We start from the raw sequence: 15999 nt of genomic DNA, 5'->3' as shown, positions 1-15999 counted from the left end.
TTCGACCTCTCATCGTCCAGAGCTCGCATATCGTTAGGTCGTTACTTCACCAACCACTCACAGTCAGTCCAACATCAAGTCGTTGGTCTTGAGGTCACTGTACCTTCCACTCATCGCAAGGTCGCACGTCGCGAGGTCGCTAACAATTCTGTTACAGTTTTATTAGATACAGAACATATTTATTTTAACCATTTTGTCTTTTCTGTAACAATATTTGTTAGTTTGTTAGAGGAAGTTATTCCTATATACATCTTTTGTATTTCTTCCTACAAAAATAGAGTTTTTTCTCTACAATAGCTTCTCTTTTGCTTCCTTCATTTTTTAACTAAACACACTTCAACATTGTCAAACTCTTTCTCCCTCTCCCTCTCTCTCTCCTAACACAAACACGTAGTGATGGGGATATCATGAGAAAGAGGAGATTATGCAAAGTTTTACCAGTTGGTCGCATGATAGGTCGCTGATCGAAGAACAAAAGAATATTTATGAGATCGCATGTCAAGCTTGTTAGGTCACATGTGGCACATTGTGGCTTGCTTACGTCTCTATCGGGCCAAGCGGACCCGGATCCGACCCATAAAGCTGCTCGGACAGGTGTCCATTAGAGAAACAACTTAGTCATTGCATGGGTGAGCATGAGGGTGACACCTGTTCCAAAGGTACGCATTACACACACATTCCGCTCTTACTTAGATCGCAGCATTTTTCCTTCGACCCAAGTGTCACTTAAGCATCGGAGTATCGTCGTCGGGACGAACCCGACTAGCTTTTTGTTTTATTTTCAGATAACAGATTCGAATTGGTGACGTAGGAAGATCGTTGATCGTGACCAAACGTGATCGAGGCCGATCACGTAGATTATGCACCGAAGATGTATGTGGCATATGGATGGTTGCAGGATCCACCTGGAACTACTAAATTGTTCACCTCGGTACAGAAGATCGTCTATTTGAAAGTCGTAAAGCTGATTGCTCGCCTCGAGCTGCGGTCTTCCTCTCAGGTATGTATTCATTTTATCATTCTTATTTATTGATTAAGTTGTCGAGTTTTTGCCTTTTGCGTGAAATTTGGTGAAAACTTCAGTTTAGTTTCCTTTCTTTAAAAAGAAAAAAAAAAGGTTGACAGCATATAGTGGGATTGGGGATTTGTAAGAGAGACATGGATTCCATTAATAGAGATGGGGAGAATTTGCAGGCGGTTCGGAGCACAGAGACGAAGCTCATTGCTGCCGTTGTGAGTATTAAGTCACTTGATAATATGCAAACATTTTGATCACTTTTGGAGTAACTTCCAGGACAGGTTGTTGCCAGTATGCTAAGTTTGAACATATCCCTCGTAACCACAAATCCAAAAATTAAACAAAAGATTGCATAGTATTTACTGTATTAGTTCTTTATTGAAAACATGAACCACGAACACAATGGTAACACTCTGGTAATCAGATCCAATAATTGCTTGAGTATTATATAGCCATTCTTCCAAGTGCAAGATACACGAGAACATCCAAGTGCATCATGTAGTATGCTACTAGTTGGTCTGCATTTTCACTTATCCATTTTTCCGCAAGAGCACATCACCAAGTGAAGCTGATGGATTCAAAATGGAGATTTTCTGCCTGCCCACTTGAGCATATGGCTGCAACATCCTCCCTCATCTCTTTGGGACCGCCAACAAGGGCTCCAACATTTGATTCTTTGATCTCCATAAGGATTCCTACAAATTGAAACCCGCATCAATTTTTTTCATATGACAAATCCAAAAAGACTACTTCTAGACCTAAGTTCTTAAAAATTGAACAAAATTGGCTTCAATCTGGGCTCGTACTTACTTTTGAGGTTTGGCCTATGACCATAGTGCACATTGATAGATTTAGTAACTGATTCTAGAGGAAGGCTTTCCAATTCTATATCCTCTGATGATTTTATGGTTGTTGATTCCTCCGCATGTTGAAGTTGCTTAGCTTCTTTGGCACTCTGCTTCTTGTTCCACAGAAACGCGCCACTAGCTGCTATCACTATGGAGAAGCATATGATCAACATGTTTACTGAAGCCTTCTTGGTGTAGGAATACAGCTTATTGGTGTTTTGATCGATAGGGTAAACAATATACTGAGTGAAAAGTCCTAAGAGAACTAGGAAGATGGTGAAAGATGATGAGATTATTGCACCAAGCCAGAGCCAACTGTTGGGGCCTAATGCCGGAGATATAGGTTCATCAGATGCATTTGGCTTGAAACATATGGTCCGAGAGGGTTCGAACTTGCCTTTTAGATTCCCTTTTTCTCTTGTCACATAGGCCTCAATTTGTAAGTCCAAGTTGCCAGAATTTGAGGAATAGCTCGAAGTTGGGAGGATGAGGTCTAATATGGAAAGATTTGAAAAGTTCTTGAATACACTTATGAGTTTGATCTTTGGAGTCTTGCATTTTAGGGTTGACCTGATAAAGATAAGCTCTCTTATGATAGAAATGAAAGGGGTGATGCCACTCCCACCACTAATCATCACCAGCATATCATGCCTGCAGCACATCAAATTTTAGGTGCCAACAATAACAATAATTATAGTATTCCTATCTCATTTACACATGTAGGTAGCTTCTATATACAAAAGCATGCTATGTTATAGGAACATGCATGAGTAACATTTATGACTATGGATTTAGGTCAAACTGGACTAGCTCCAATACTATGGTGATTTTTGAACTACAAATGGATCTTAGATTAGGTCCTGAGTTTTGATTTGAGGACCTCGACCTGAGTTCTGGCAAAACCCACACCAATATCCACCCATTCTCATCTTTATGCATAAGTACATATATACAGATTCATATATATGTGAATACTGTTACAAAGCCTTTACAAACCTGAGAAAATTTGTTGTGGCAGGTCCATATGGTCCTTCCACTGATACCTGAAGATGATCGATGGGGGATGGGGATGAGATCACGTCGTACAGCTTCCTAGTCCAACTGCCCTCACATTTGATAATGACACTAAGTGTCTCTGGTTCTAAGTTACTGTTTGAAGTTATAGTGAAAGGATGCCACTGCAGCTTGGAAATGCTGGGCACATTTATAAAGATGGTACTTGTTGGTTTGTAACTCAGACCTGCCAGAATGAGTTTGCAAGTTTGAGTTAATGACATTCTTCTTTTCTAGGTATGTATGTGCATTTTTCAAGTGATTTCTGGTGCTATGGGTGTGGTTGATCATGAGATCATCTAAGGTTGTACATGTCAGTGAGATGGACAATTGAAATGATCAAAGACTGTAAGATTACATGATCAGTCAACGCATCGCGTATCAAATTTGTTGTTGTGACTTTACCTCGACTCTTGGAGAAATTGAGCTCGATAGTCTGGCATGGGAGGACACGAGCTGAAAGTAATCGGACTTTCTGTCTCGACTGTAAGAACCTCAAGTATCGATCGATGACAAAGAGATAAAGACCAGGGAGCATGATGCAGGCAAAGCCAATGCCAGTATGCAATATGAAGAAAATGATGAAGAGAATGTAGAGGTAGTGAGTGTAGAGAAAGAGCTCAAACATTTTCCTTCTTATGGTAGGGTAAGTTGTCACCCACATCGCCATTCCACATACCAAAGATATCTCCCCAGCTACATTTGATACGTAGTGATCATCCCATTTCAGCATCTGCATTAATTCATACGTATAATTTAGGTGGAAAAACAATAAAATAAAACCAATATTTGTAGAATATACATAAACATTTCTTTTTAGGAGTGTAAGATGAGTCGAACCGTTCGTGACTCGACAAGTGCTCGACTTGAGCAAGCTCGAGCTCCTTCACGAGCCAAGCTCAAACCCAAGTATTTGTGTTCAAAAGCTCGTGAGCTGGTTTGCGAACTTTTCTCTATTTTTTAATTTTTAAGTTTTTATATGTTTAACTATATAGTCAATAGTATATCAAATTTTGTATTCAGAATTCATCATATATTATAATTATATTTAATCAAAATCTCATATTTTAATTTTAGATAATAATAAAATATATTATTTTTTATTTATATTATCAAATATTTATCTAAAACTAAGTTTAATCAATAATTTAGTTTTTGATAATTTTATTTTGTAAATAATTATTTAATATAATGCATATAAATCTTATTTTTATATTTTAATATCAATTTGTATCTCTTGTATTTTTATAAATTTACAAGTCCAAACAATGAACTTATGATGTTTTATATTTATTTATGAGTATATTACTTATTTTTATTGGTATTGCATTATATATATACGTACTTATATATATATATATATATATATCAAATGAGATCAATCACTACTTGGTTTAAACTCTTTTTTTGAAATTGAAAGATATAAAATTTAAATTGCCATCATAATACTTTTAAAAATGTATTTTTCATGACCATTCACTTTAATTTTACTTTCAGAAAATAGCTTATGTTTATTTATTTAGTAAAAAATATTATTTTGGCAAATATGTTTTTAGAATTGCATCCAATAGGTATTATTGGATTCTTTTAAGAATTTATTAATATTTTTTAATTTGGTGTAAATATATAATACAAAATTAAGTGTAAGTATTTAGATAATTTGATGTATATTTTCTATTATATTTTTACTAATTATGTTACTATTATACTAATATTTTAGATATATAACAAAAATATTATGAAGTCATATATTCATAGCATCAGATTAAAATATTGTAACACACGTTTTTAACACTTTTTATCATTAGTATTTAATATTATATATTAATAATAATATATTCTTACTAAAAAAATAAAAACTTCAAAAAAAATATATGAGCAATGAACTTGAGCTTGTGAGCTCGATTCGTGAGCAATGAGTTCGAGCTCGACTCGTTTTATTTTTTTAAATTATTACGTCCAAGTTCTCAATTCAATATCTAAAAATAGAATCGAGTCCCAATCAGACATTGACGTATAAGAGCCCCAAAGAATTATGGTTCATAGAAAGTGAGTTTCATCATCCTATTCCCTATGTATTATTACAATTGATTCATGACCATATTTTGGATGGTCCCAATTTGTGGAATCCCACACCCACTATAGTAAAAGGGCTCTAATATAAATGACAAAAAGGGGTTTTGCACTTTTTAGGACCAAACTACACAACATGGGGAGAAGACAAATGTAAAGTATAAAATCCTCGTGGTGGGCTCATCTCAAAAATTTTGTATACCATTTCACCACCTCCTCAATTAAGTAAATAGAGGCAGAAAAAAAACTAAGTTAGATTTTTTTAGATGATAACTTAATAGAAGAAAAGTGATAGTCAGCCATTCATTTGGATTTGTTAGTGTGCTTAACTTGTCTTTTTTCCGAGTCAAGAATTGTTTGGTAGGTTAAATAAATTGGAAGGGAAGGTAATTTTGCATTCATAGTAAGGATCAATATGACTTTGCCCACAAAAGAATTGTGCATTTAAAAGTTGAGATGAAATTGAGCTCAAATATCACTTTTTTGAAGGAAAATTGTATTTTTGGCGTATTTATCAATTTAGTTTCATTTGTTATAATTTTCTCACATACGTCTTATAAGTTGAAAATTTTCTCAATGTTAGTCCTCACGTGTATTTTTCGTCTAATAATCAACGAAAATGTCAACGGCATTGTTAATGATTGGGTGGAAAATGTACCTGAAGACTAAAATTGAGAAAATTTTCAATTTATGAGATGTAATATGAGAAAATCATAACAAAAATGCAATTTTCCGGCAATAATGTAAACATTGAGGCTTCTTTTTTCAACTAGTGCAAAATTAATATTTCCTTGAAAGAAAAGGGAAGAAGTTGATTTACCTCTGATAATCTATTAGTGAAGCCCCAATAGACAAAGTAAAGAAAGCCATGAGCAGTAAAGAGGGCCATGGCTATATTTCCAAGCCAAATGTGGTACTTGATGCTGCCCTCAGATGTTAGCCCCAACATAGGCAGAATGGATGATCCTCTACTCACTGGATAGAAGAGAAATGTTAAGCACAAGTTCCCTGCTATCCCTGCCACTAAACCCACTCTATCCAGCTTGCTTTCCCACCTGCCCACAAACAAAAACAAAGCAAGAAGAAGAGAACTCAATGTGAAATATGTGTGCGTTAAGACATCAATCTTTTACTTGAGATTCTTACTCTTTTTCACCTCTTGTGGTTGAGAGCACAGGAACTTGCTTGAACCAATGCCGCACATAATCTGCAGAATACCAAACACACAGAGCAATGAACATGGTGAACAGTGCTAGCTCTGTCACGGTAACAATTCCGAGCCCCCTAACGATCATCGGCCGTTTCAAGAACCTCAGTTTTGTGTCCCTTTTGCTGCCATCAAACATGCATCCATATAGTATTATTACAAGTGAAGCCAAAGAACAAAATGAAGATGGTTTGATTGAAAATAGACTGTGAGAGCCAAATACTGCTTAATTACCTTTCTGTGATGCTAGATTTTCTCTTCCCCAAATGAAGATATATACATCCCAGAACAGCAATGAGCAGAATGGGAAATGTGAAATCCAGCATTATTGGACCTGTAAGGTACAGACTGTTAGGATATCGGTTGGGAGATTGTAAGACTCTTGTAGGAACATTGTTGGATATGTCTTGGTGCAAATTACAAGAGGAGGTTTTCATGCAGAAATGGAATCATACAAACATGGGCTACTAGCAGACTTTAAGAGAAAAATCTTAAACCTCACCTTGTATACCAAAGAAAGTTGAGTTTGTATGAGCCAGGATATGGAGCAACCAGTCATTGTAATATGTGTCAGTTGGCATCATGATCCACATCATGATATTACCAAGAAAAACCAGCAGGGCAAGAAGCAAAATTGCTCTTCTTACAGCGGTGATTATTGCAGGGGAAGCCATCGTTGATGTTCTTGATGTCTTTCTCTGCTGCTTCTGCTAGTTTGAGTTTGAGGGGAAGCAGAAGGCTGTTTTGGTGGAAGGAAGTGTGAGTGAATTAATCAAAGTGGGGAAAAGGGTTGTATATATATTGTTGGATTGTCCAATTATGAAATTACATGATTTCTTGTGAAGGGAAGAATACAAGGGTGTGTGTGTGTGTGTGGCAACAAGGCCTGCTTCAATGAGCCAAAATCTTCAGTTTGGTATGCTGACTGCTTTTGTTTCTGGTGTTTTTGGGAGTTCTTATCAAGTTTCACTTATTGGCTACTGACTTTTTGGGAAATTCTTACCCAAATTGAGTTTGGTCCGAATTGATTGATATACTATATTATAGGGGCTTTTCTGGTAATTTTTACAGTTACCGAGCGCTGTAGTTTATATTGTTTAGGGATAATTACATCGTCTTCCTAGTGATGTTTAGTGTAATTACACGTAAATTACTTGTGGTTTGAAAATTTTCATATAATATTCCTAAAATTTGCTTTTGTCCTATTGAATAAATCTCTCCATTTGTCAAAATTCACTGAACTTGTTGATATTAATAAAAAAACAAAATTGAATGAAAATCGACGTTTATCAATTTATTATTGATATATTGCAGGTCAAACAAATCATTTGAATGGCCAAACTACCCTTATACATCTTCATAAATATGAAGTTTCATCCATTTTTAGTAAATTTGGTGAATTTTAACTAGCAGAAGGACTTATTTGTTAGATAGAAACAAACATTAGGGTACTAGACATAATTTTTCAAACCACAAGACAACTACGTGTAATTGCACTAAAAACTTCATGAGAATAGTCCAGATTATCCCTATAGTTTATATTCGGTTGTATTCTGTATGATTCTTCTGTCATATCAAGTTAACTCGAGCGACTGAACATTGAAAGAATTTATTTCCAGAGCATGTAAAAATTAACAAAATGAGTGATATTTCATGTCTGATTCCTACAGAGGAAGAGAATTGTCATCCCATTTACAGTAGTAGACAAAAAGCTCAACCAAACAGCACAAAACAAAAGGAAAGACACCAAAAAAGCATTTCAGAACTCAAAGATTCAGACCATTGAGTCCATATACATCTTCTAAGACATCACCAACTGAAGCTGATGGATTCAAAATGCACATTTGCTGCTAAACCAGATGAACATATGCTTGCAACTTCGTGCCTCAATTTCTTCGGCCCGCAGACAAGCACTCCAATGCTCGATTCCTTGCGTTCGGACAGAAATCCTACGAGAAAACGTACATTTGTAAGGATGTTTAACCAACATTCACATGTGACAAATCTTATGTTAACCATAATCTGTAGTTGTCTTCTTATATGGATACTGAGCAGGAAAAACAGAACGTAAATCATTCCACGTCAGCAACGAGGCCTATATCGTATTTATGATCCACGGTTCTCACATGGGTTACTTACTTTTGAGGTCTGGCCTTTCGCCATAATGCACGCCTATAGATTGCCAAAGTGACTGTCGAGGGAAGCTCTCCAGTTCTCTGTCTGCATTATAATAGCATGAGTTTGGCGATGCTACAGGAGTTGTCCCCTCCATGTTCTAAATCTGTATGTTTTCATTTGCATTTTTACTCTTGTTCCAAAGAAAAGCTGATGTTGCTGTGATCAGTATGCCGATGCACAGGAATAAGATGTGCAGCACTGCTCTTGAGGACGACGAGTATACCGTATTGGTGTTACGGTCGATGGGGTATATGTAAAATCGTGTCAAGACGCCGATGAGAATGAGGTAGATGATGAAAGATGAAGACATGATAGCACCGAGCCAAAGCCAGCTGTTTCGGCCTAAAATTGGAGTTAACGGTGCATCGGATGGATTAGGTTTGAACGATACGGTCCTGATGGTCTTCTTTTCTTGCATTGTGGGTTGTTTCTCTCTTGTTACATAGGCCTCGATTTTTAACCCCAAGTCTGATAACTCTGATGGGGGGCCAGATATGGGGAGGATGAGGTCTAGCATGGTCAAGTCGGTGGAGTTCTTGAATGCGCTGATCAGGACAACTTCCGGGGTCTTGCATTTTAGCGTCTTCCTCGTGTAAATAAGCTCGCGGATAATGGAGATAAATGGTGTTACACCACTACCTCCACTCACCAACACCAACAAGTCATGCCTGTAGAGACATTCTCTAAAAGTTTAAGCAGTCGAACAGAAGATATATTACATCGTCTTTTTATTGCATACCTTAGAAAATCGGTGGAAGCAGGTCCATAAGGGCCTTCAATGGAGACGTGAAGGCGATCGACAGGAGAAGGCGAAGCAAGCAGCCGGTAGAGCTCCTTGGACCAACTTCCTTCCCCTTTGATGATCACACTTAGCGTATCAGACTCCAAATTACTGCTGGAACTAATGGTAAAAGGATGCCACTGCAACTTAGAAATGCTAGGCACATTCATGAACATGATACTGGTTGGAGCATACCTCAAACCTACCAAACCATAAACCAAAACACAAATCAACCTCAGGAAACGTCTGTACGAAACGACACATTGAACATGCATTATAGATGCTATACCTTTGCACTTGGAGACGTTGAGCTCAACGGTTTCACAGGGCAGAACCCTGGCAGATATCAGACGAACGCGTCGTCTGGATTGCAAGAATCGGAGGTACCGGTCTATCATGAAGAGGAAGAAGCCAGGGAGCATAATGCAAGTGTAGCTAATGCCAACATGGAGCACAAAGAAGAAGACAAATAGAATGTATAAGTGGTGAGTGTAGAAGAAGAGCTCAAACATGTTTCTCCTTATTCTTGGGAAAGTTGTAGCCCAGAGGAGCAGTCCTGCTGCCAGAGATATCTCTCCTGCTACATTGGAGATGCCTGTGTTGTCCCATTCCAGCATCTGAGTTTGTAGCAACCAAGGAATAAAATGAATCTTGTTGCTAAAATTTTATCTTTACTTATGAAATCATCACTCAAACCCCTCCTTAAAATGCGAAATTATAGTTTCCTTAAAAGAAGTTTTAAAATTACACTTACACTCCTTTCGAAAATTTATTGTTTACACTTGACCCATTTCGTCATGGTTTGGACAAAAAATATTGACTTTAGCAAAAAAATTACATGAACTTTTAATTCTACCCCGTAGTCAACATTCCCATGTAATAATTTTATACCTATAAGAAGAAAAATGTAATAATATTAATCTCACTTCGTGTATATATATAGGGTAAATATCATTTTGGTCCCTCAACTATGCCACTTATCCAGTTTTGATCCCAGCATGTTTCCCCCTCGTCAAACTTAGTCCCTCAAGTTTACGAATTCTATCGATTTAACAATTCGAAAACGTGACCTTGCATGAAGGAATAGGTTGTCTCACCATTCTACCAAACACACCAATTAGTTATTTTTCTAAATGAAATATTATTTATACCGTAAATGTAAAATAAAAAACAATATTATTGATGTTTGTTTTCGTCCAACAAATAGGTTCATTCATTAATCAAACATGAGCATAAAAATTGAATGAAAGTTTCGTATATATTTACCCTAAGATGAATTATTATAGTCAATAAATTTATAATAAGTAAATCAAAGAGTAAATATGAATTTTAATTCAACGTTTATCTTTGAAATATTCCAACATCCTATAATATAATAATCTATTCAAATTATTTAAAAAAATTTGTAAGTGGTGTAATGGTCCACTCCACATCAGAATTTAGACCAATATAATTACAATATTTTTGAAATTCTGACACCCACTCAAATTTATCAAGAAAAGTGAAGTCAGTCTGCAGCAGTGTAGCCATAGTCGACAATCACCAAACACGTTTTCTCCTTTTGGGACGCCACTACTTGACTATAAGGCAAAAGACGTGTCAACAACAGAAAAGGGAGGAGCACCGTTAAAAGTGATGTAATCGTGTTCGCTTCCCTTAACGCTTTTATCTTTTTCCAAACGTACACGTAACATTATGCATGGACAAAAACCAAAACTGAAATAACAAATTATTACTATAATCGCATTACTTTCTGCTACTTACGTTTTCCTCAAATACTATTACCTAAAAATAATAATAATACAATTACCAAATGGGTTTTTTTGTCTTTTTTATTTATTTATTTATAAAAACAGAATGACACCCTACAATCCCGACAAGAAGGATTCCTTGATTGTCATTCACGTCGGCCTCCCTACACTGGATTATCGATCGTCAAGAACTAAGACATGACGATGTAGGAATTAACACACATATCAAGACGTCAATTTAATCCCATCAAATACCTTGACAAATTTGAACCCATTATCGTATGTATATCGTTGGAACTTAACTATTGGATTACAACAATTGGCGAGAAACATGGTCTATTGACTTGTAGATAATTACATTTATTTTCCTTTTTCAAATGTGGTGGAATTTCCTTACATCATATTCATTTTATTTAATTGCAATGTTATAGACAAAAAGTGACTTAGTATTGTGTTAAGTAATAAACTTCTTTATTTATTTTACCACAATAATATTTTTTGATAATTTTAATAATGGAAAATATTTTATAAATTTTGCGGATCAATAATTAGAGATAAAAAAAAGAAAAAAAACTATGTATAAAATTATCACTATAGATAACCAGTATCAACAGCGGAGAGTTCAGCAACAACAAAAATAATAATCAACAATTTTTTCTTAAGTTTTATGAAAATATTAAATTTTATTTTTTAAAATATAGTAATATATATAAAAAAAAGGACCACTTTTTACTAATAATTAACGGTTTATGACACCACATCACCAAATATTAAACTATGAATTGTACCCTTATAAGTACCCACATAATTATTTATTTATTTTAAATGATATTTCACGTTATCTTTTAACCTTTAATATACTATCATATTTGTCCTGTACTCTCATACCATGTTCATATATTGCTCCGCTTTAATCATATATTAATTTTTATTTTTAAAATATTTTCCTTATTATATGCGCACAAATATTACGTACCATGGTGGATAATCTATATTAATATACAACATATATATATATATATGCTCTCTACACTATAAACAACGGCGTCTAACACCACACCCGCACTAATTTCTAAGTATAACAATTGTACCCCTAATTGGATAAGCTTAAAAGTAATTTTAATTTTCTTTTTTTTTTTGCTTTTTAAAAAAGTGACTTCAGATTATTTTAACACCACTAGATTAATTTTTTTATTGGGTCAATAATATTTTAAAGTGGTTTATAGACTTTATTTTTATTTATAATATATTTTAAAATATAAATATTAATTTATTATATGTATATAGAAATCACGTACCACAATTACTAATATTTTTAAAAGAGAAAAAAAAATACCTGTGAGAATTGATGAGTGACAGACCAATAGATGAGATAGCAAAGGCCATGGGCAGTAAAAAGAGTCATCACAATATGGCCCACCCATATGTGGTACTTCACACTGGCCTCCCACGTCAGCCCCAAAACTCCCAGCACCGACGACCCACGTGTCACCGGGAAGAACAGGAATGATAGTCCTATGTTTCCGACCAGTCCCAGGCGGAGCGCCGCCGCGTCCAGCTTCGCTTCCCACCTGCCATCCACCACCATTATGTAGCTCAGTCTTCATCCTTGTATTATATAAATGCAGTCTGCAGGATGGATGCCTGTATTTGAATTTTAAAATAAAATATAAAAAATATTATTTGAAATTAAGGGTTTTTTTTATATAAATTATGATAAATTACAACGAATTGTCTTGAAATTTTTTATAATTAAAAATATTCGCTCGTTATTTAAAAAATTATAAATATTTCCTCATAACAGTTTATTATAAAGGGTATATGTAATTTTTCAAACAACGAGAGACAATTATAATTATGACAAAACTTAGAATATTCCGTTGTAATTTACATATGAATTATTTTAATGTATTATTGAATGCTAGGTCTACTAAAATATATTAATAATGTTTAATCAAAATTTCTGTATATTTTGTGTTAAAAAATTTGGAAAAATAATATAAAATCATTTAATTGATTAATTTAAAATAAAAATAATTACAAATATAAAATAAATTTAAAATTCTTACACTTTTTCTCCACTTTGAGCAGCTGAATTGGGGGTAATTTTGGGAAAGCTGAGCTGCAAATAGGCAGCAAAATTCCAGAGGAGAAGGGCTATGAACATGAGGAAGAAAGCAAGCTCAATCCCAGAAACTATCCCCAGCCCTTTGATGATCAATGGCCTCTGATATTTCCCCAATCTGTGCCCTCCATTTGATCTATCCATCTCAAAAACAATATTAATAATAATAACAATTCAATAATTCGAAACTCAATGTTGGTGTCCCGTTGTATGAGATATTGTCCACTCTGACTTTACACGAACTTCACAATTTTGTCCCCAGAAGGTGTTTGTTGCTAGAGAGAGGATGTATTGTACTAGTCTCAAGCCCCTTGTTTTTGGGGCTGATGATATAAGTAATCGTTCCACATCGACTACAAACGATGAGTTTGAGCGGTTTATAAGTCCCAAGAGCTCCTCTTCTTGACGAGCTACTTTGAAGGACATAATTGTAAAATCCATACGAAGCTAAAATAAACGATAGCTCGAGCAACAGAACATCGATCATTTAGCAAGCCGCATCAAAGATCGACGGCGAAAATTCTAATAATTTAGGAGATTTTAGGAGTTGTTTCGTCGTGAAATAGAAATTTAAACAAATTATATAAAAATGTGTGCAAATTTTCAATTAAAAGCCATTATTCTAATATGTGGTCAATAACCATGTTTATAATAATCTAATTAACGTGAAAATTGAGATTATTACCCTTTGGTGAGGTTATTAAATCTTGATTGATTTCCTAAATGGAGATAGAGACAGCCCAATGCAGCAATGAACACAACTGGGAAGGTGAACACCAAATATGTTGCACCTGCAACCAAACATATATACCACCTGATTAATATCAACTAAAGAATAATACTCTTATTATCCAATAAAATCGGATTACGATATTCATTTCTCGTCTAATTATTGTATAATATAACAAAATTTTTTATTAATTATATAATAAATGTAATAATATTTATATAATACGATATAATTAATTAATATTAATGGGATTAAACTTAATAATTTAAAATAAATTTTCTGGGACACGAAATTCAAGAAGAACAGCTGTGTTGGAGTTGTGTGTAGAACAAACAGATAATGATCGACCGAAGAAAGAATATATATATATATAAAAAGAAAGAGGGGGTGTTGGGGGGGGGGGGGAGTGAGTCATATCATATATTTCTCAACCTTGGGTGGTTCCGAAGTACGTGGAGGCTGTCTGTGATCGGAGCTCCGGCAGCCAAGTCTGTCTGTAGGCGTTTGTGGGCATCATTACCCACATGAAGAGGTAGCCGCCCAACACCGCCGTCACAACCGCCATTATAGCCGCCCTCATGGTCTTGTTGCCGCCGTCAGACCGGCTTTGTGTATCCATGCCTGTATACAAGTGTACTGGAGAGAGGAAAGAAGTAAATGAAATGATATGTTGTACCGTGAAAGAACGTTATGGCTCGGAATATGATTGTTATATATGTGGGGGGGGGGGGGGGGGGGAAGTGTGGATCCCACTTTTTTATTTCCAATATTGGTTTTTTTTTTATTTCAACACCTTATGTGTGGATAAAAAATTATTATTTTATTTTTATTTTACATACATAGTATATATGTATATTAAATAAAAAGAAAAATTATATTTTTAAACCCACACAATAAAGAATGTTATACTTTTAGTCTTACAGCTTACAAACTCAGTACGTCTGGTTCCATAAGATAAAAAATTACAGCACATTTGGTCCCATATGAACAAAATCATATTATGAAACAAAATCTGTTAAGCCAGTAAATTATAATTCTTTATTATATTTAATTCGATTCGATTAATCGAAATAAAAACACCTAATTTTATCAAATGGTTACGAAGATAAAATCTAATTCTCTTTAATTAGTTGCATGGCTTCATGCAACTAATTTGTACGTCACATGCAGCCTTAAATACCACCAAAGTGTTTGGTTTCGATTTTGGGCCATCTTTGAGATGATCGTTCATGTTTGGCTCGAATTATTTTGCCCGTTTTTTACTAGTTTTTGAGTGTTTTGGAACAGCGTTATGATTAAAAAATACTATTTATTTTAATTCACTCACAACTAAATAAATTATATACATACTCATACATATATATAAATATATATTAAAGATACATGATTTGATAATGAATAGTACTTTTGTCTCCTACTAACCAACATTAAACATACCATACTTATTTTATATTATCTCAAAAAACAAATTCAAACATACACACTATCTCTAACACATACTTATTTATCTTTGTTTTTCTCTCTCTCTCTCTCCACAAAACACACCAAAATATGTTAAAAATCTTCCCACAGGTGCTATCCATCTCCTCAAGAACGATAATGTGTTAGAGTTATATTAGTGATATCGAAGCACACTTTATATATATGTATTATTTAAATTTTTTTAATTATATTTATTTAATTAAATAATAAAAGACAAATATAATGAACAACGGATCAAAATTAATAAAAAAAATATTAACTCTTGATGTTATATAAATAAACAATTATTTATATAATTAATTAATTAAATAAATTAGCATTTCATGAATAAATAAGTGTAAGTAATTTCTCTTTCTTGGACCTTAATATCCATACTATTTATCAAATATAAGGAGGTCCATAACTAAATTTACAAAAATGCCCTTAATCTTCTCACATCCTACATTCCAATAGGCCAACAACTGTAACTTCATCTAAAAACATATAGTAATAATTACCAATATATAACTTGTATCATTTTCAATCTTTTTAATTACTTTGTATTATAACTTTATTTCATGATACTTTTATAATAAAAAGAATATATTTTATCTAATACTCTGTATTTTCACAAATATATATATTTTTTTATTACGATCAAATGCATAACTATGATTTTAACCCAAAAATCGAGTGTATACAATCTAAGGGTGTCAATGGGTAGGGTAAGACCCTATCCGCACTTATAGATTGACGTTAAGACCCAGATTCAGA

The 15999-nt window shown here is 34.3% G+C and overlaps 2 protein-coding genes across 2 annotated transcripts; both read right to left on the bottom strand.

Moving 5' to 3' along the window:
• Nucleotides 1–1354: 1354 nt before the first annotated feature.
• On the bottom strand, nucleotides 1355–7130 carry LOC105173156 (ferric reduction oxidase 2). Its single transcript, XM_011094822.3, has 8 exons — nucleotides 6702–7130; nucleotides 6434–6533; nucleotides 6139–6324; nucleotides 5813–6047; nucleotides 3325–3652; nucleotides 2863–3106; nucleotides 1829–2517; nucleotides 1355–1713 (listed from the first exon to the last, which is right to left on the bottom strand). The coding sequence occupies exons 1-8, from the start codon at nucleotides 6871–6873 to the stop codon at nucleotides 1574–1576; spliced, it is 2094 nt and encodes a 697-aa protein (XP_011093124.1). The 5' UTR covers nucleotides 6874–7130; the 3' UTR covers nucleotides 1355–1573.
• A 694-nt stretch (nucleotides 7131–7824) lies between these two features.
• LOC105173155 (ferric reduction oxidase 2) lies at nucleotides 7825–14449 on the bottom strand. Its single transcript, XM_088875141.1, has 8 exons — nucleotides 14197–14449; nucleotides 13720–13825; nucleotides 12979–13170; nucleotides 12246–12480; nucleotides 9448–9775; nucleotides 9117–9360; nucleotides 8339–9045; nucleotides 7825–8148 (listed from the first exon to the last, which is right to left on the bottom strand). Exons 1-7 carry the CDS (start codon nucleotides 14381–14383, stop codon nucleotides 8475–8477), a joined length of 1863 nt encoding a protein of 620 aa, XP_088731267.1. The 5' UTR covers nucleotides 14384–14449; the 3' UTR covers nucleotides 7825–8148; nucleotides 8339–8474.
• Between the last annotated feature and the right edge of the window lie 1550 nt (nucleotides 14450–15999).

This window comes from Sesamum indicum, linkage group LG11, assembly GCF_026168435.1.
Source record: "Sesamum indicum cultivar Baizhima isolate 11 linkage group LG11, ASM2616843v1, whole genome shotgun sequence".
In the NCBI taxonomy this organism is placed as follows: Eukaryota; Viridiplantae; Streptophyta; class Magnoliopsida; order Lamiales; family Pedaliaceae; genus Sesamum; species Sesamum indicum.
Note: the sequence above shows the minus strand (reverse complement) of the source record. Positions and strands in the feature narration are given on the sequence as shown.